Raw genomic sequence first — 18,826 nt, 5'->3', positions numbered from 1 at the left:
ATGGATAAAACATCGGCTTGGGGACTTAAGGGCCCCGGGTTCGATTCCGGTCAAGGGCATGTACCTTGGTTGCAGGCAAATCCCGAGTAGGGGGTGTGCAAGAGGCAGCTGATCGATGACTCTCATCGATGTTTCTAGCTCTCTAGCTCTCTCCCTTCCTCTCTGTACAAAATCAATAAAATATTTTTTTTTTTTTAAAAAAGAGAGAGAGAGAGAGGAGGAGAGAGGGATAGAGCTAGAAATGTTGAGAGAGAAACATCGACCAGCTGCCTCTTGCATACCCCCTACCGGGGACGTGCCCACAATCAATGTACATGCCTTTGACCGGAATCGAACCTGGGACCCTTCAGTCCGCAGACCGACGCTCTACCACTGAGCCAAACCGGTTTCGGCTCTTTTGGACTTTTTTAAAACGCCACAGGACGCGGGACAAATTGCTAGAAATCGGGACTGTCCCGCCAAAAGCGGGACGTCTGGTCACCTTACTATAAGTCCGGAACTTTGAGTAGCCAGCCATGGACCCCTGAGCCAAACCTGAGCTTCACCCCGGGCCATGCTAGGCTAGGAGACAGGGAGATGCAGGTTCCTGTGCCTAAGACAAATGACACCAAAGCCAGGACGGATGGGGAAGCTTTAATGCGGAAGGTGGGACAGCCCGGAGAAGTGGGGCCGGGAGAGGGCCCACGGGGATCAGCTGCTGCAGCAGAAAAAGCGCACGTCGTTAAGGGCGGTGTCGTCCAGGAGGCCTCTAGACGCCTGGACCTTGGTCTGCGCACCACAGATGCCTTTGGGACACGCCTCACTCCACTTCCCAAAGTCTCCCCAGGCCAGGCCAGGCCCCTCCAGCTCCGTGCCGTCCGAGCAGCGGAAGCGCACGTTGTTCGCGCCCGTGTTGTCCCCCAGGGTCTTGGGTGCCTCCACTCGGAGTGAGAAAGCCACGAGGAAGCCGCCGCGGGGACACCACTGCGGCTCGCTCCACGCGCCCCACCTGGGAGTGAAGGGAAGACTCGCTGGCTGTGGGGGCGCCCTTCGCCCACCTCCAGCCCGACCCAGCCCCAGCCCGGGGGCACTTCCCAAGCCTGGGGCTAGTCACCAGACGTCCACCGAGGTGCAGAGGGGAGGTCTAAAGTGTGGCAGCTGAGGAGTTCCCAGCCGGCTGGGAGGGGGTGTGTGTGTAACAGAGGATAAGGGCCACACCCCACCCTAGGGGGTCACAGGCCCCGGCCCCTCACCTTCCAGACTCGGACTCCACTGTGCGCCCACGGGAGCAGTGCAGCCGAATCCCGTTCATGGCCGTGTCGTCTCCAGGAATGCCTTGTGGGGCCTCCACCTGGCGCGAGAAGAGGGGTAAAGATGAGTCAGACTACCAGTCACTATTTTATTTTATTTTTTACAAATAAACGTTGAATGCATTCCTTTTCGTTTTTATTACTGGAATTGGTTGGCATCTTTTATTTAAAAAAAAAAAAAGCCACACATATTCGTATGGATTTCAAAGAGAAAGGGAGAGAGACAGAAACATCAATGATGAAAGAGAATCATTGATCGGCTGCCTCTTGCACGCCCTCTACTGGGGATGGAGCCCGCAACCCCCGCAGGAGCCCTTGGACCGGAGGAATCTAACGGGGACCCTTCAGACCGCAGGCTAAAGTTCTATCCGCTGAGCCAAACCTTTGAGACCCAGATCTGAGCCCTCACCTTGATGGAGAACCCGATGGTGAAAAGTCCGTCGGGACACATCTCGGGCCAGGCCCAGTCACCCCAGGGACCCCCGTTGGTCACCCCGATGGTGTAGCGGCTGGAACCAACCGCGCGGGCATGCCAGCAGCACGCCGCCCACAGCAGCAGCAGCAGCCTGGCTCCCGCGCCCCGCTCCATGCTGCAGCCTCTGTGAGCCAGGGCCCGTAAGCACGTTTATATCACCTCTGCTTAGCGGGATCCGATTGCGGAAGCAACACCAAAAAGTAGTCGGATCCCGGAACCCCCCAGACCTGCTTTGCTGCTCGGAGAGAACAATGCTCCCAGCGCCAGAGGAGGGGCATCAGGAGCAGACAAGTTGGAATCACCACCACTTACTGAACTTTTTTTTTTAACAATTCTTTTTAAAAAAAATATATTTTATTGATTTTTTTACATAGGGGAAGAGAGAGGGATAGAGAGTTAGAAACATCAATGAGAGAGAATCATCCATCAGCTGCCTCCAGCACACCTCCCACTGGGGATGTGCCCTTGACCGGATCGAACCCAGGGACCTTTCAGACCGCAGGCCGTCGCTCTATCCAAACCGGTTTCGGCTCTACTGCACTTTTACTGCAGGCCAGGAACTGTGGTTAGCGTCTAGCAGGCATGTTCTCACAATTTTAGGAGGTGGGAATAAGCCTTCCTAGTATGTAGATTAGGGAACTGGGGCTTAGAAATGGCAGGCAACTTGCCTAAGGTCACCGTCAGCCAAGCTGAGAAACACTTCAACCCTCGGAAGTGGGAAGCCCAAGGCTAGGGATGGAAGTGAAGGCTCCTGAGTCCCAGGGGACAGGATTGATCAGCAGCAAATGCCAGGACCTACACGACTCAAGGGAGCATCAGAGTGAGAGCTAGGGCAAGAACCCATGAACTGTGGGAGCTAGGAGGAGTCTTTGTAGAGATTGGGGTCCTCACTTCTTGAGAATCTGGGGTACTCTCCCTCACCCTAAGAAGAAAATATACACAGAGAACAGGAGATGTTGTTTATTTGATTGCATCCTGTATCCTTTCTCTGAATGTACCCCCTCCAAGGCCACTAGGTGGACTCCTAATTTGCAAAAATCAAAACCAAGTCCCTCACCCCCCAAAAATATGCAAATTTGTCATCTGGGTACTACCCTTGATTTGCCTGCCCTTAGTATACATTTCTTTGTTTATTAACATACTAGAGGCCCGGTGCACAAAATTCGCGCACTGTTAGGGTCCCTAGTGGCTGCTGGCTGGTGGGGGTTAGGTGTCTCCCTCCCTCCCCCTGCCTGGCCCTGTCACCTGACTGAACTCCCTACAAACTCCCAGTTGAGGGGACAATTTGCATACTACGCCTTAATGATATAGGATACGTGTGTCGCAATAATGTACTTTGGCCCAGGTAATATTCTAAATTCTGCAAATAGAGCTGCAACCAAGTAAAACAAGATTCATCAGAGCTCACATTCCAGTGGAGGAAACAGATTATAAAGTCTCCCGTGGACCTTGAGCTCTATGAAGGCTCAGTTTATTTGTCTTCTTGAAGCCTAATCAGGGCCTGGCATGTGGAAGTACTTAATAAAGGCTTGTTTGATAAATAATAGAGAACCAACCTGGAGTTGGGACAAGGACTGGGTAGGAGCTGGTGAGGGCATGGTGGATAAAGTCCAAAGTAAACAATCAGGAGGTCAAGCGTCTAGATCCAGACCAGGTTCCCTGGGGATAGACTAGAGAACTTAGAAGTGGGTGTCCTGAGCTTGAACTTTATAGGTAAGATTTATGGAGCAATTGTGGTCAGCTTTCCCATTCACAGTGTTTACACGTACATTATCATTTAATCCTGGCAAAGTACCTGTTATTATCCTCAATTTGCAGTGGAAGGAATTCAAGCCCAGAGTTATCTTAGGACCCACGTGATTGCCCAGTGTGGGAGCTGGTTCTGACCTCGCCAGCCTCCCTTCCTTCCGGATACCCAGGCTGCCTCTTCCTACAACCTGATCCTAAAAGGAGGGGAAATACAGAGACCTGTCACGGCCACGGAACTTCCCAAATCCTCTTAATCTGGTTTCTCACCCCTGAGGTGCTGCCCTCTGGGGCAAAGGACATAGGGTAAGGGGCCTTCGGTTAATGATTAACCCTTGCACCTCAGTGCACCGCGGGCTTCTCTTCCTTCTCGGAGGCGGAGGGATAAGGACTAGGTGGGAGCCGGCGAGGGGTGGTGGTCCCGGCAGCACCCATGGGGGTCGTGCCGCTTCCACAGGTCTCCAGGCGCTGGCTCCGCTATACAATTGCTCTTGCCATTTTCGCGCTGCTGCTTTTGTATCTCTATCACCGGAGCCTGCGTGAGTGGCCTCTTCCCCCACCTCCTCTGGCAGGGACCCAGGAAACCAGATCCAGGGCACCTAAGGCCCCTCTTGGAGGCCTCACCGCCCCGCCTTGTCTCTCCCCAGGCGGCCTCTCGGGCTGCGGATCCGGGGCCCAGCCCTGCGTTTCGGAGGGACCTCCACCTTCTCAGGTACGCTTGGGGCAGGGCTGGGACCGGGAGCCCCAAGTAGGACCCTGAACCGGGGGGAGGTGGAGCCAGGCTGGCTGACTCCCTGCCGAAAAGCGGATCCTCCTTCCCGTACCCCCTCCCCCTGACAGAAGCGGAGCGCACAGCAGGAGGGACACTGGCTAGACCTTAGGAGTGACTTCCTCAGAGCCCCACTAGGCTGCTTGGCGAAGGAGGCCTAACAGGCTAGGGGTTCTGCTCCCGCCCCTCCTCCTCCTCCCCATATCTACTCCCCCCAGATCCTGCAACAGTGGGGAGCCCTGGAGGCCCCGGAGCGGGGAGAGCCTCCGTGCCTGGGCCCCCGGGGGATGCTGGGCCGCCTGGTGAGGCCGTTCCGCGCCAGCCTGAGCCTGGACGGGGATGTGGAGCTGTCGCAGTACCTGGTCGGATGGAGGGAGCTGATCAAGTGAGTGGTCCCCCTCCCCTAAACCCAGTCCCGGCCTCCGGTGGCTCCATCGCCCTCTCTCTCTCTCTCTAACCAGCCCACTCTCCCCACCTCCAAACCACACAGATTCCTAACTCCCTTCGGCTCCATCTTCACCTTCGCCACCAGCGAGGCCTTCACCAAAGTGACCGCCCTGGAGGCTCGCGTGCATGGCCCGGAGGCCGCGCACTACAAGACGCTGGTGACCATGGCCGCGTGGGAGCGGCGGGCGGGGCGGCTGGAGAGGCCCGGGGCCGCCCCCCCGGACTCGGCCAGGCCCTCGGGCTCCCGGACGGCGCTGCTGCTGCACCGCGCGCTGCGCTGGTCCCAGCTCTGCCTCCGGAGGGTGGCCACCGGGGCGCACCGCGGCCCGAGCCCCGGCGAGCAGTGCAGCGACGCCTACAGCGCCGTCCTGGGCCCGCACCACCCCTGGCTGGTGCGCCAGGCCGCCCGCCTCGCCTTCCTCTCGTTCCCGGGCCGCGGCCGCCTGCTGGAGCTGGCCTGCCCGCGGACCACGGAGGCGGAGGCGCGGGCCGCGTTGGCTCGCGCGGCGGCCACCCTGGAGGAGGTCTACAACCGGACGCAGGGTCTGCTGGCCGAGCGCGGCCTGCTGCAGCTGGCCTGAGGGACCCGCCGGGGCAGAGCGCGCCCTGGGGCGGGATCCGCGCAGCACTTGGCTCCGGGTCCAGGCCCCTGGAGCTCGGCTGCCTGGGCGGGGCGCCTGGTGTCCCGCCTCTTCGGTGAGGTCACTCCCGTGCAGGCGCGCCCCGGGTTGGGTGGGATTTTTTTTTTATCTCCTCCCCTTCGCTATCTCAGCCACTCCTAGGGCCGGCCTTGTCAACTGCCTGCCGAGTCTCCAGCCCCCATAAAGCCAGATATTTCCTAGATGCCCGCACGTGCAACACGTCCGTCTGGGATCCAATCGCCTCGTCCCAGGACTTCACCTCCTGTGTTCCTTGTCTCTATGAAGAAACGGCACCCTTTCCTGTCAACCTCCCAACCCTAAAACCTCACGCCAGGCAGAAGCTCAGCGCAATATACATCTTTATATCTTCATTTGGATTCCAACTACACATAGCAAACTTAGATGCCTAAAACTATGCTAATTCCCTCTCCTCCCAAAGTACCCTCTTTTAGCCTTTGCTATCTCAGTAAATGACAATTCCATTCTTCCGGGCCCTTAAACCAAAAACCTTGTAGTCATCCTGACTCTCTGTTTCTTGTTCTCTGTACCCACATTCAATTTGTCAGAACCTGACTACTTTCCACTTTCTTCACTGCTTGTCAAGCCAATTTTATTACCCCTATTGTTGCAATTGTCTTCTAATTGTCTCTCTGTTCCATACCATATCTCCCTATATGTTCAATAGAGCAGCCAAAATGATTATTTAAAATGTAGTTCACATCATGTCACTTCCCTGCTCAAAATCTTCCAATGGCCGAAACCGGTTTGGCTCAGTGGTAGAGCGTCGGTCTGTGGACTGGAGGGTCCCGGGTTCGATTCCGGTTAGGGGCATGTACATTGGTTGTGGGCACATCCCCGGTGGGGGGTGTGCAAGAGGCAGCTGGTCGATGTTTCTCTCTGGTCGACGTTTCTGGCTCTCTTTCTCTCTCCCTTCCTCCTCTCTGTAAAATATCAATAAGATATATTTTTTAAAAAACAAAACAAAACAAAAAACCTTCCAATGGCTTCCTATTGCACTCCAACTAAAAAAATTAATTTAGTCCTAGTTGGTCTGGCTCAGTGGATAGGGCGTCAGTCTGCAGCCTGAAGGGTCCCAGATTTGATTTAGGTCAAGAGCACATGCCCAGGTTACCGGCTCGACCTCCGGTAGGGGGCGTGCAAGAATCAGCTGATCAATGATTCTCTCTCATCATTGGTGTTTCTTTCTCTCCCTCTCCCTTCCTCTCTGAAATCGGTAAAAATATATTTTTTAAAAATTAATTTAATCGGGAAATTTTCTGTATCATGTTTTCAGTTTTGAGAATGATAAAAAGCTTTGTAAACATCCTACCTGATCTGAATCTGCTTTAGCCAACTTGACCTCAATATTCACTGGACATGTCAGTTTTGATCCTGTGTCAGAACCTTTGCACTTGCTCTCCCCTCTGTCCATACTGTTTTCCCCCAAATAGAAAAATGTCTTCCCTCCTTACTTCCTTCAGATCTTTATTCAAATGTCTCCTCAGTGAGATCTTCCTGATTATTCTAAAATGCCAACACACACACTTCCTAACTTCCTTGCTTTATTTTTATTCTTATTCAATTCGCTCTTTAACATACTGTATATTGTAACTATTTTTCGTTGTCTCCCCCAATGTATATAAGCTCCATGGGGCTAGAAATTTCTGTCTATTTTGTCCCCTGAAGTACCTTCAGTGCCTCACACAGTGCCTGGTACCTAGTAAACACAATGGTTTCTTGTTGAATGAATGTATGAGCACTAAAAATAGTTCAGGTGGCTGGAGCCAAGAGAGTCGAAAAGAAAAGGAGGGGGTTCCACAACAATGTGACTGTACTTGATATTACTAGATTATACACCAAAAATGGTTAAAATGCTATCTTTTATGTTGTTATTTATATTTTACTACAATAAAAAAAATATTTAAAAGTAGCCTGGCTGGTGTGGCTCAATGGTTGAGTGTTGACCTATGAACCAGGAGGTCATGGCTCAATTCTGGGCGCATGCCTGGGTTTCAGGCTTGATCCTCAATGATTCTCTCTCATCACTGATGTTTCTATCTCTCCCTCTCCCTTCCTCTCTCTGAAATTAATAAAAACACATTTTAAAAAGTATATAAAAAAGAATTGACCATGAATGCATAGATAAGAGAACAAATTGATCATCTCTTTCTCCCTACTGCCTCCCACTCTCTTTCCCTTCCTCTCTCTCTCAAATCAATAAATAAAAATTAAAAGAAAAAAAGTAATTTGAAAATATTAAGAAAATTAACAAAACTTTAGCTAGACTGCAGAAAACGGTTTGGCTCAGTGGTAGAGCATCGGTTTGTGGACTGAAAGGTCCCAGGTTCGATTCAGGTCAAGGGCATGTACGTTGGTTGCGGGCACATCCCTGGTGGGGGGTGTGCAAGAGACGGCTGGTCGATGTTTCTCTCTCATCGACGTTTCTGGCTCTCTATATCTCTTCCTTCCTCTCTGTAAAAAAATCAATAAAATATATTTAAAAAAAAAACTTTAGCTAGACTGACAAATAAAAAAAGAGGGAAGACAAATTATTAAAATCAATAATGAAAGAGAACATTACTACAAATTTTACAGAAATAAAAGGGATTATAAGGGAATACTATAAATCATTGTAGACTAATAAATTAGATAACCTAACAGAAATGGACAAATTCATAGAAAGACATAAAGTACCAAAATGGACTGAAAAGTAAATAGAGCCCTAGCCAGTTTGACTCAGTGGGTAGCGTGTCAGCCTTCGGATTGAAGGGACCCAGGTTCTATTCTGGTCCAGGGCACATGCCTGGTTTTCGGACTTGATCCCCAGTAGGGGGCATGCTGGAGGCAGCTGATCAATGATTCTCTCTCATCGTTGGTATTTCTCTCTTTCCCTCTTCCTTTCTATCTGAAATCAATAATAAAAAAAAAACTAATAAAGAGTGAGAATGCATTAATAAAAAAAAGTAAATAGAAACTCTGACTAGTCCTATAACAAAGAGATTGAATTAGTAATAAAAATTTCCTACAGCCCTAGCTGGGTTGGCTCAGTGGATAGAGCGTTGACCTGCAGACTGAAGGGTCCCAGGTTCGATTCTGGCCAAGGGCACATGCCCGGGTTGCGGGCTCGATCCCCAGTGTGGGGTATGCAGGAGGCAGCTAGTCAATGATTCTCTCTTATCATTGATGTTTCTATCTCTCTCCCCCTCTCCTTTCCTCTCTGAAAACAATAAAGAAATATATATATATTTAAAGTGAAAAGATAACCCATAGAATGGGAGAAAATATTTGCATCATGTATCTGATATAGGACTAGCATCTACCATATCAAAAACACTCTTACAAACTCAACAAAAGATAACCCAATTTAGCCCTGACCGGTTTGGCTTAGTGGATAGAGCGTTGGCCTGCAGACTCAAGGGTCCAGGGTCTGATTCTGGTCAAGGGCACATACCTTGGTTGTGGGCACATTCCTAGTGGGGAGTGTGCAGGAGGCAGCTGATTGATATTTCTCTCTCATCGATGTTTCTTTTTTCTTTTTTATTGATTTTTCACAGAGAGGAAGAGAGAGGGATAGAGAGTTAGAAACATCGATGAGAGAGAATCATCGATCAGCTGCCTCTTGCACAGCCCCCAATGGGGACGTGCCTGCAACCAAGGTACATGCCCCTGACCGGAATCGAACCTGGGACCTTTCAGTCCGCAGGCCGACGCAGCCAAACCTGTCCCGGCTCTCATCGATGTTTCTAACTCTCTATCCCTCTCTGTAAAAAAATCAATAAAATATATTATTTTAAAAAAAGATAACCCAATTTTAAAATGGGCAAAGGACTTCTTCAATAGACATTCCTCCAAAAAAGATAAATAAACAGACAATTAGTATATGAAAATAGGCTCAACATCACTAATCATTAGGGAAATACAAAAACAACAACACCCCACAAGATACCAATTCACACCATCTAGAATGGCTAAAGTAAAAACACACAATAACAATTAGTGAGGATGTAGAGAAATTGGAACCCTGTTATGTGGCTAGTGGGGATGTAAAATGGGACAGCTGCCATAACCGGTTTGGCTCAGTGGATAAAGCCTTGGCCTGCGGACTGAAGGGTCCCAGGTTTGAATCCAGTCAGGGGCAGGTACTTTGGTTGCAGGCACATCACCAATGGAAGGATGTGCAGGGGGTAGCTGATTGATGTTTCTCTCTCATCTATGTTTCTAACTCTCTCTCACTCTCCCTTCCTCTCTGTAAAAAAAATCAAATAAAAAAAATGGGACAGCCGAAACCGGTTTGGCTCAGTGGTAGAACGTCGGTCTGCGGACTGAACGGTCCCAGGTTCGATTCCGGTCAAGGGCATGTACATTGGTTGCGGGTACATTCCCGGTAGGGGGTGTGCAAGAGGCAGCTGATCGATGATTCTCTCTCATCGATGTTTCTAACTCTCTATCTCTCTCCATTCCTCTCTGTAAAAAAAATCAATAAAATATATTTTTAAAAAATGGGACAGCTATTGTGAAAAACAATTGTCAGTTCCTCAGAATGTTAAACAGTTAGCAATTCCACGCCTGGTTCTGTATACACTGCTAGGTATATACATACCTAAAAGAAATGAAAACATAGTGTGCTGTCTGGAAGTCAGAGGCTCAAGTCTGTCTTGAAGACTTTTTGAATTGCAATTCCAATCAGATATTACTGCACAATCCAATCGGAAGTATAGCCTTGCAGGCTGTTTTTTGTTTTTGTTTTTGTTTTGTTTTTTTTTTTGGGGGGGGGAGTGAGGAGTATTTTTGTTTGCTTACTTTGCCACGCTGCCATCAAGCATTCACTGTCGGAAAAAAAAAAAAAAAGCCCTTACACATTTCCCTTCTGCCGTCAACCGCGGCCCCGCTGCGCTCCCAGAAGGCCTCAGAGCACGACAGAAGGGAGTGACAGAGCGCTTTACGACAGTTGCTTTGCGGCAGCACCAGAGGAGAAAGATGGCGGCCACCTTAGTAGCAAGAGGAGCAGGTCCCGCACCCGCCTGGGGGCCGGAGGCCATTACCCCCGACTGGGAAAACCGGGAAGTCTCCACAGGGGTGAGGAGGGACTCGGGGTTCAGGGGGTGTGCGCGAGTCTCAGTGCGATGGGAGGACAGGCCTGAGAGCGCTGGGAGAACTGGGGGGCGGGGGTGAGAGGTGGGCTCGGATGTGCTGCAGGCCGAAGGAGAGGTACCCGGAGGATGCGTTATGGTAGGATGTGGAAGGCAGGCAGAAGTGTGGAATTCTGGAATCCTGCGCGACACAGGCTTAAGGCTGGGATGAGCCTGGGGGAGGGGAGGGGAGGATTTGAGGATTGGAATTCTGGTATTTTGCGGGTTGTTGAGGCCCCTCTGAGATTTGACAACGGGCTCCTAGGGGCTAGATAGAGGGGTCATTGTTTGCTTGTGCTGGAGAACGTGAATAGGCCCAGACTCACCCCTTTCTCTTTTTTCCCAGACCACTATCATGGCCGTTCAGTTCGACGGGGGCGTGGTTCTGGGGGCCGATTCCCGAACAACCACTGGGTAAGCTCTTCCTATCTTTCCCTTCCTTCCATGCCTGCCAGCCCATCCTTACCCTCCACAGACAGCTGTGGGAGGGAGGATTCTCCCCTCCCTGGAGATAAGGATTTGTCCCAGCTTCTACAACTCACCCGTAGATGAAATTCTTGCAGAAGTCTCTTCTCCAGACTGCTTCAGTTTTGATGAGAATAGGAACTAGAGGAAGTCCTATTCCTGAGGCCAGAAGGAGTAGACAATGGGAGGGAGGTGGGAGACCAGTGGGGTCCTTTCCCTCACTCTCCTGTCATTCTGCAGGTCCTACATCGCCAACCGAGTGACTGACAAGCTAACCCCCATTCATGATCGAATCTTCTGCTGCCGCTCCGGCTCTGCAGCCGATACCCAGGCTGTAGCTGATGCTGTTACCTATCAGCTTGGTTTCCACAGGTGCTTGTGGGCCGGGAAGAAACAAGTATATGAAGGGAGCTGGGAGGGTCTTGACTTCTAGGTCCTGATGATGCCTTCCCTTTGACTTCTAGCATTGAGCTGAATGAGCCTCCTCTGGTACACACTGCAGCCAGCCTCTTTAAGGAAATGTGTTACCGATACCGGGAAGACCTGATGGCAGGAATCATCGTTGCAGGCTGGGACTCCCAAGAAGGAGGGCAGGTCAGATACTCCCCACCCCTGGAGTCTTGGGGCCATGACTTTGATCTTCTCCCCATCCCAGCCATTTTCTGTTTCCAACCTCTACCTCACTATTAACTCTTTCTAGATCAGTCCCACAATGGACAGGTGAATGCACATGTGTTGTGAGGAGGGTACAACTGATGACTCTTTTCCTCCCTCCACCTGGCAGGTGTACTCGGTGCCCATGGGGGGGATGATGGTAAGACAGTCCTTTGCCATTGGAGGCTCTGGAAGCTCCTATATTTATGGCTATGTCGATGCTACCTACCGGGAAGGTATGACCAAGGAAGAGTGTCTGCAATTCACTGCCAATGGTGAGAATTTGGGTTTCTGGGCCTATGAGCTTTAACCCCCATACCCAAGCCAGTCCAATTTTCATCATTCCTTGCAGTGATCCCAGCATCCAACTCTGACCCCCAACTTTTTTTTTTTTTTTTTTTATCCACAGCTCTCGCTTTGGCCATGGAGAGGGATGGCTCCAGTGGTGGGGTGATCCGTCTGGCATCCATATCAGAATCGGGGGTAGAGCGGCAGGTACTCTTAGGAGACCAGATCCCCAAATTCTCCATTGCCACTTTACCACCTCCCTGAATCCTGGGATTCTAGGATACAATAAGAGACATCCCCTACTGACCCAAAATTCAATAAACAGTTTGTCAAAGAGTCTCTGTGCTTTGGGGTTCTTTTTTTTTTTACTTCAGCCCAAACTTGTCTGGTCCACTACAAGTTTGTACAGACTACTGCTCTAGCTCTGGGGCCATTGGAGAGGAGACTTTACAGGGGTGGTTTTCAAACTCTTCAGGCCACTTTCCCCCGCACATTTCCTTTCCTCTAGTACAGTGTTTCCCAAAGTGGTACACGTAGCCCCAGGGGTACGGGAAGAGTTTGGTGGGGGTACGCGTTGCACCGGAGTTTGGTGGGGATATGCACTGCACCGTGCTTTGCTGCGCCTAATTCTACGTTTTCATGAGTACGAGGGGTTCTCAGCATTACGAAAATTAGAGAAGGTACACATATGTCAAAAGTTCGGGAAATACTGCTAGTAGATCCAGGTCCTTGTGACACCAGACTAGTTTATGTGGAACTACCAAGAAATGGTCCTATTCCCACCCCTGTTCAAGTCTGAGGTAGAACTCAGTATTCTGACTGAGACTGAGGTCTCCTCCCTTAGCCTGCCTCCTGCCTGTCATCATGGGAGGCTACTGGCTCTAAGGCCAGAAGGACTCCAGGTCTCCTCTGACTCAGGCTCATGGTCCCCTCTTTCCAAACTCACCTCTGTCACCTCATCTTGTCAGAAGCTCCAATTGCAAACACTTTTCTCACAAAGGTGTTTGCAATTGGAGCTTTAGATGGACGTTGGGTGGGAGAGGGCAGCCACAGAGAGTACGGTGGGCCAGTTCTGGAAGCCACCATTCCCATGGGGAGTGTAGTGATAAGTCAGCCTTCATCCCCTTAGATGGGAGGCAGAGACTGGACTCTGGCCCTTCCATTGCTGTCTCCACTCAAGCCAGGGCCCTAAGTAAATGAAGTGGTGTTCACTGACAGTGACCAGCATTCTTTTTTTTCTTTAAAAAAAAATATATATATATATTGTTGATTTTTTTACAGAGAGGAAGAGAGAGAGAGAGAGAGAGAGAAACATCAATGAGAGAGAATCATCCATCAACTGCCTCTTGCACACCCCCTACTGGGGATGTGGCCGCAACCAAGGTACATGTCCTTGACCGGAATCGAACCTGGGACCTTTCAGTCCGCAGGCCGCCGCTCTATCCACTGAGCCAAACTGGTTTCAGTGTGACCAGCATTCTTAATCCTGCCCCAATCTTTTCTCCCCAATATGGGTCAGGGAACAGTATAAGCTACATTTGAAAACTTTGCTCTAGAATATAATCCTGCCCTGTAGAGGGATAGTATCTGATGAAGTGAAAAAGAGCAGAAAAGGACCTCTGTCCTCAAACTTGTGTACATCAAACTTAAAATAATCAATAGAGCACTCCTGATTTTCCTGCAAAACCTGTTCTGGTCCTCCCTGCCTTAGGGCATCTTTGATTCAACCTTTCCCTTTTACTCCACATTCAGTCTAACAATAAGTCCTAAAACTCTCCAAAAGTACGTCTGGAATCCGTCTACTTCTCACTGCGCTGGCTTGAGCCAAGCCACCATCTCTTTTTTTTAATTTTTTTTATTTTATTGATTTTGTACAGAGAGGAAGGGAGAGAGAGAATTAGAAACATCGATGAGAGAGAGTCATCCATCAGCTGCCTCTTTGCACACCCCCTACTGGGGATGTGCCCCCAACCAGGGTACATGCCCTTGACCGGAATCGAACCCGGGACCGAAGCTCTATCCATTGAGCCAAATCGGTTTCAGCACACCTTCATCTCTTGCCTGGAGGATGGCAACACCCTCTCCTACATGGCCTTACTGCTTCCATACTTGTCTTCTCCAATCTTTTCCACATACAGCAACCAAGGAAATTATTCAATGTAAGTGAAATCACGTTGTTTCCCTGCTTACCATTCTTCAGTGGCTTACCATTCCATCTAGAATACCATCTTAACAACTTACCGTGGCCCACAGGACTCAGCAGTCCCCCTCAATCTTGCCACTCCAGTCACTGGCTTTTCCCCCTAGAACCTAAGAGGTTTTACACTTAATAGTTCCTGGTGGGATTTTTGTTGTTGTTGTTGTTGTTGTTGTTGTTTTGCCTGGGACTACTCTTTGCTGATTTAAAAATATATATATATTATTTTTTTAGAGCAGTTTTAGGTCCACAACAAAATTGATAAGAAAATACAGAGATTTACCATACACCTTCCTGCCTCTGACATAATGCATAGAATCTCCCACTATCAGCATCCCGCACTGAGTGGTACACTTTTTAGATGATGAGCTTACATTGACACATCATTCATGTCTCAGCTCTGAATGGCACCTTATCAGAAAGGCCTTTCCTAACCACCTGCAATTTAAGAAACAGCATCCCACTCACACTTCCATATTACCCTGTTTAATTTTCTTCATAGCAGCAGTTATTGCTACCTCATTATCATGTTTCCTTGTTTCCTTATTGTCTACCTCCTCTGTTAGAAAGTAAGGACAGTGAGAAGAGAGAATTCTTTCTGCTTGCTCACTGACTTATCCTCAGTGCCTCGTAGAGAGTGGACATCTGATAGTCACTGAATGAACATGTCAGCCCTATCTACTGTCCTGCCTAGCCCCCAACCTCTCCAAATGCTCTCTCCACACTCAACTCTGCAGTTTGATTTCAGCAAACTTCTAGCTAGCCACACCAGGGCTCTTCCTTAGATCAGCTACATCAGGTTCATTAATCCTATGTCCCCACTCCCACCCAATTCTGCACTTCCCACCTCAACCCCCTAACCAGGTCTCCTCATCTACTCTTCCACCCCAACATACGTGCACATACACAGGACACTTGGCAACTCTGAATATGTTTAATGAGAAGATCATGGGGGAGCCAGAAACTGGAATCACTGAGAAGGGGGTGGGGGGGAGAGGAAGGTTGCCAAGGCTTCCTAGAAGTTCAGCCCCTGGTTGTCCCCTTCAAATGGTAGAGTCATTGGCTGATGCTCTGTCGTGCAGCTGGTGGCGGAAGGAAAGTCGAGCTTTCCTGCTGAAGTAGGCACTAGACCCTAGGGAGGGCATCCCTCCCTCAGCCATGATGGGGGCTGTCACTGGGCTGGGATCTGGATCTGGAGGGGCAGCTGGATCCAGACCTAAACGGGAGATTGAAAGAAGAAGGGAATTGTGAGTCTGGGTCCCCCTTTACCCCCACACCACCAGCCTCTGAGGTGGAAGGCCAGGGAAGACCTCTGAGGGTCCTGGGTGAAGGAGAGAGGAGTCCTTAAGAGAGCAGGCCTGTGCAGTTGCAAAGGACCCCACACTCAGAAGGGCCCACATGCTGGGTGTACTGCTCTGCTCTCATCATCTTGAAATTCTTCATCATTTTTTAATATAGGGCCCCACTTCTGCATTTTGCATAGGGCCCTACAAAGTATCTAGCCAGCTCTGTGAAGTCAAAGGCCCACCTCCCATCCAGGGAAACAAACTAGCCTTTTCCCTTCCCCGGGTTAAGCACTTACCTTTCTCCCAGTGCCAGTTTATATCTTCCTAATGCCCCCCTTTCCCCTCAGTCTCCCCGTACCTGCTCCTCTTTCAGTCCCTCGCTGTCTCCGGCACACACACCATGGGAAACACCATGCCCCCTTGAGACCCATCTCAACAATGGAGGAGACCAGGGTGTTGGGAATGGCCAGGAGGGCCCCAGGAGAAGGGGTGTGGTTTCCAAGCCCCACTGTGGGCAAAACTACCACTTAGCCTCAGACCGCCTGGTGATTAGAGGCGCCAGGAGATAGAAGGGGGAGAAGAGGGTGGAGGGAAGGGGTGGAGGGATACCCCACTCAAAACACCTGTCCTTTTGTGCCCTCTTAATTTGGGGGCTCTCTGGAACCAGCAGCAGGAGACTGAGACGGGTGGCATGGCAGAGACACGCAGAGGGGCTGGGGCACACAGGTGCAGTGAAAAGTCACTACAGCAATGCTGGACCTCTGGGTGCCAGCCTGTACACTGCTGGGGACTCATTTGTATTTTCAAGTGAGAATTCCCAAGATGTAAAAATTTAAAGAATAGTTTAAAAAAATTTTTTTTTCTTTAGAACAGGAAATTTGACCAGTCAGGGAAAAATATTTTTTAAAAATATATATTTTATTGATTTTCCACAGAGAGGAAGGGAGAGAGATAGAGAGCTAGAAACATCGATGAGAGAGAAACATCGACCAGCTGCCTCCTGCACACCTCCCACCGGGGATGTGCCCGCAACCAATGTACATGCCCTTGACGGGAATTGAACCTGGGACCCTTCAGTCTGCAGACCAACGCTCTCTCCACTGAGCCAAACCGGTTTCAGCCAGTCAGGAAACTATTATGTTCTCATTAAATGATACAGTAGCTCTTGTCCCCTTTTATGAAGATAATTAGTTGTAATTGATTAATTAGGCTGTGCCAGGTAGATCCTAGGGACTTGCACGTGTTATCTTATTTCTATCCTGTCAGTGTTCCTTTGAGGCAAGTGTGATTACTATCTGATTTAGAGGTGAGGAATCGGGCCCCTGAGAGACTAGGTAACGTGCCCAGGGCACACAGGCAGCGACCAGCAGGGCGGGAACTACCCCCACTCCCATCAGTCTGACTCCAGAGTCCACTCTGCTTGCCACCACACAGCCTCCCAAGCATGTCCCTGGCAGGCTTTGATGCCCTCAGGCAGGCAGGGAAGGTGCCCAGAGCCTGGGCTGGGAGCCTCAGGTCCACCCTAGACAAGGACTCTAAATGCCCTTTAGTAAAGCTGCACTACCCTGTTTCCCCGAAAATAAGACAGTGTCTTATATTAATTTTTTCTCCCAAAGTTGCGCTAGGTCTTATTTTCGGAGGATGTCTTATTTTCAGGGAAACACGGTAGATGATTCCCTAAGGTGCAAGGAGAAGGGTTGGGAGGCCCTGCTGACTCTATTGCCTGACTTAGACAGAAATCTGTTTTTTTGTTTTTAAATTAACTTTATTTATTGAAGTAAAAATTTACACATAATTTAATACACACATATCCCAGTGTACAGTTCTATGAGTTTTGACAAGTATATACACCCATGTAATCACACCAATCAAGATCCAGGACATTTGTATCCCAGAGTTCCCTTACATGTCCCTTCACAGTCAGTCTTTCCCCCACCCCCTGCCACAGGCAACCACTGATCTGACTTCCACCACTGCAGACTGGCTTGGCCTCTTTCAGAACTTTATATAAATGGCAGCATATAGTATTACTCTTTCGTGTCTGACTTCTCTCAGCATAATGGTTTTGAAATTCACTCATGTTTCATGCATTAACAGTTTATTTATTTTTTGTATCAGTGGCTTTATTAGGAGATGATTCACACATCATGAAATTTACCCTTTTTAACCTTTTGTCCAACATCTTAGCAAGGCTGCAGGGGTAGCAGCTGCTCTTTGAGCTTCCCTAGGTTGCCAAAGAGGACAAGAAGAAGAAAAATGCCAGAAAGTCAGCCAAGAAAGACAAAGACCCAGTGAACAAATCTGGGGGCAAGGCCAAAAAGAAGTGACCCAAAGAGAAAGTTTGGGACAAGCTCAATAGCCTAGCTTCATTTGACAAAGCAACGTATGACAAACTCTGTAAGGAAGTTTCCAACAATAAGCTTATAACCTTGACGGTTGTCAGGACAGCCCTAGGAGCTCCTTAGGAAAGGACTTACTAAATTAGTTCCCAAGCACAGAGCTCAAGTCATGTAGAAACACGAAGGGTGGGGACGCCCCAGCTGCTGGTGAAGATGCATGAACAACAGGTCCCACCAGCTGTACATTTTGAAAAATAAAACTTTATTAAATTAAAAATCACCCTTTTGCCGAAACAGGTTTGGCTCAGTGGTAGAGCGTCGGCCTGGGGACTGAAAGGTCCCGGGTTCGATTCTGGTCAAGGGCATGAACCTTGGTTGCGGGCACATCCCCAGAGGGGGTATGCAAGAGGCAGCTGATCGATGACTCTCTCTCATCGATGTTTCTAACTCTCTATCTCTCTCCCTTCCTCTCTGTACAAAATCAAAAAAATATATATTTTATTGATTTATTTTATTGATTGAGCCAAACCAGTTTCGGCAATAAAATATATATTTTTAAAAATCACCCTTTTAAAGTGTACAATCCAGTGGTTTTAGTGTAGTCACAACCAATTTTCATACCCTCAAAAGAAACTGTACTTATTAGCAGTCACTCCCCTATCCTACCCCCAGCTATGGGCAACCCACTTATCTACTTTCTATGGGTTTATTATTCTGGACATTTCATACAAAAGAAATCACACAAAATGTGGTTCTTTTGTGTCTGGTTTATTTCACTTAGCATGTTTTCAAGGTTCATCCATGTTGTAGCGTACCAGGACACCATTCTTTTTATGGCTGAATAAAATCCTAGTGTAGAGATGAAACCACATTTTGTGTATCTGTTGATTAGTTGATGGACATTTGGGTTGTTTCTAGTTTTGGGTTATTTGAGTAATACTACCATGTACATTCATATGCAAGTTTTTGTGTGGACATGTTTTCAGTTCCCTTGGGTATATATCTAGGAGTGGCATTGCTAGGCCATATGATAACTCTATGCTTAACAGTTTGAGGAACTTTTCCAAGGTGACTGCACTATTTTATATTTTATTCTCTTTT

At 49.1% G+C, this 18,826-nt stretch overlaps 4 protein-coding genes and 1 pseudogene across 5 annotated transcripts; 3 read left to right on the top strand and 2 right to left on the bottom strand.

Moving 5' to 3' along the window:
* Positions 1–376: 376 nt before the first annotated feature.
* On the bottom strand, positions 377–2,030 carry VMO1 (vitelline membrane outer layer 1 homolog). The gene is made up of 3 exons (XM_084863328.1): positions 1,699–2,030; positions 1,233–1,330; positions 377–988 (listed from the first exon to the last, which is right to left on the bottom strand). Exons 1-3 carry the CDS (start codon positions 1,876–1,878, stop codon positions 691–693), a joined length of 576 nt encoding a protein of 191 aa, XP_084719454.1. The 5' UTR covers positions 1,879–2,030; the 3' UTR covers positions 377–690.
* A 1,328-nt stretch (positions 2,031–3,358) lies between these two features.
* Positions 3,359–5,329, top strand: GLTPD2 (glycolipid transfer protein domain containing 2). The gene is made up of 3 exons (XM_084863309.1): positions 3,359–4,222; positions 4,498–4,664; positions 4,770–5,329. Exons 1-3 carry the CDS (start codon positions 3,944–3,946, stop codon positions 5,305–5,307), a joined length of 984 nt encoding a protein of 327 aa, XP_084719435.1. The 5' UTR covers positions 3,359–3,943; the 3' UTR covers positions 5,308–5,329.
* A 4,958-nt stretch (positions 5,330–10,287) lies between these two features.
* PSMB6 (proteasome 20S subunit beta 6) lies at positions 10,288–12,239 on the top strand. The gene is made up of 6 exons (XM_084863315.1): positions 10,288–10,443; positions 10,843–10,910; positions 11,202–11,333; positions 11,426–11,555; positions 11,746–11,890; positions 12,025–12,239. The coding sequence occupies exons 1-6, from the start codon at positions 10,345–10,347 to the stop codon at positions 12,165–12,167; spliced, it is 717 nt and encodes a 238-aa protein (XP_084719441.1). The 5' UTR covers positions 10,288–10,344; the 3' UTR covers positions 12,168–12,239.
* Positions 12,240–15,054: 2,815 nt separating this feature from the next.
* LOC311611302 (uncharacterized protein C17orf114) lies at positions 15,055–15,817 on the bottom strand (the record flags this gene model as incomplete). The annotated part of the gene is made up of 2 exons (XM_084863336.1): positions 15,055–15,316; positions 15,745–15,817. The coding sequence occupies 2 exons, from the start codon at positions 15,815–15,817 to the stop codon at positions 15,144–15,146; spliced, it is 246 nt and encodes an 81-aa protein (XP_084719462.1). The 3' UTR covers positions 15,055–15,143.
* Positions 15,818–16,830: 1,013 nt separating this feature from the next.
* On the top strand, positions 16,831–17,946 carry LOC311610846 (small ribosomal subunit protein eS25-like; annotated as a pseudogene). Its single transcript has 2 exons — positions 16,831–16,872; positions 17,615–17,946. The product of its transcript is annotated as a small ribosomal subunit protein eS25-like (transcript).
* The last annotated feature ends 880 nt before the right edge of the window (positions 17,947–18,826 follow it).

The sequence above is a fragment of the Pipistrellus hanaki genome (genome assembly GCF_964339955.1).
Source record: "Pipistrellus hanaki genome assembly, chromosome: 16".
Taxonomy (NCBI): domain Eukaryota; kingdom Metazoa; phylum Chordata; class Mammalia; order Chiroptera; family Vespertilionidae; genus Pipistrellus; species Pipistrellus hanaki.
The sequence above is the reverse complement of the archived record's forward strand: the minus strand, read 5'-3'. Positions and strand labels throughout refer to the sequence as shown.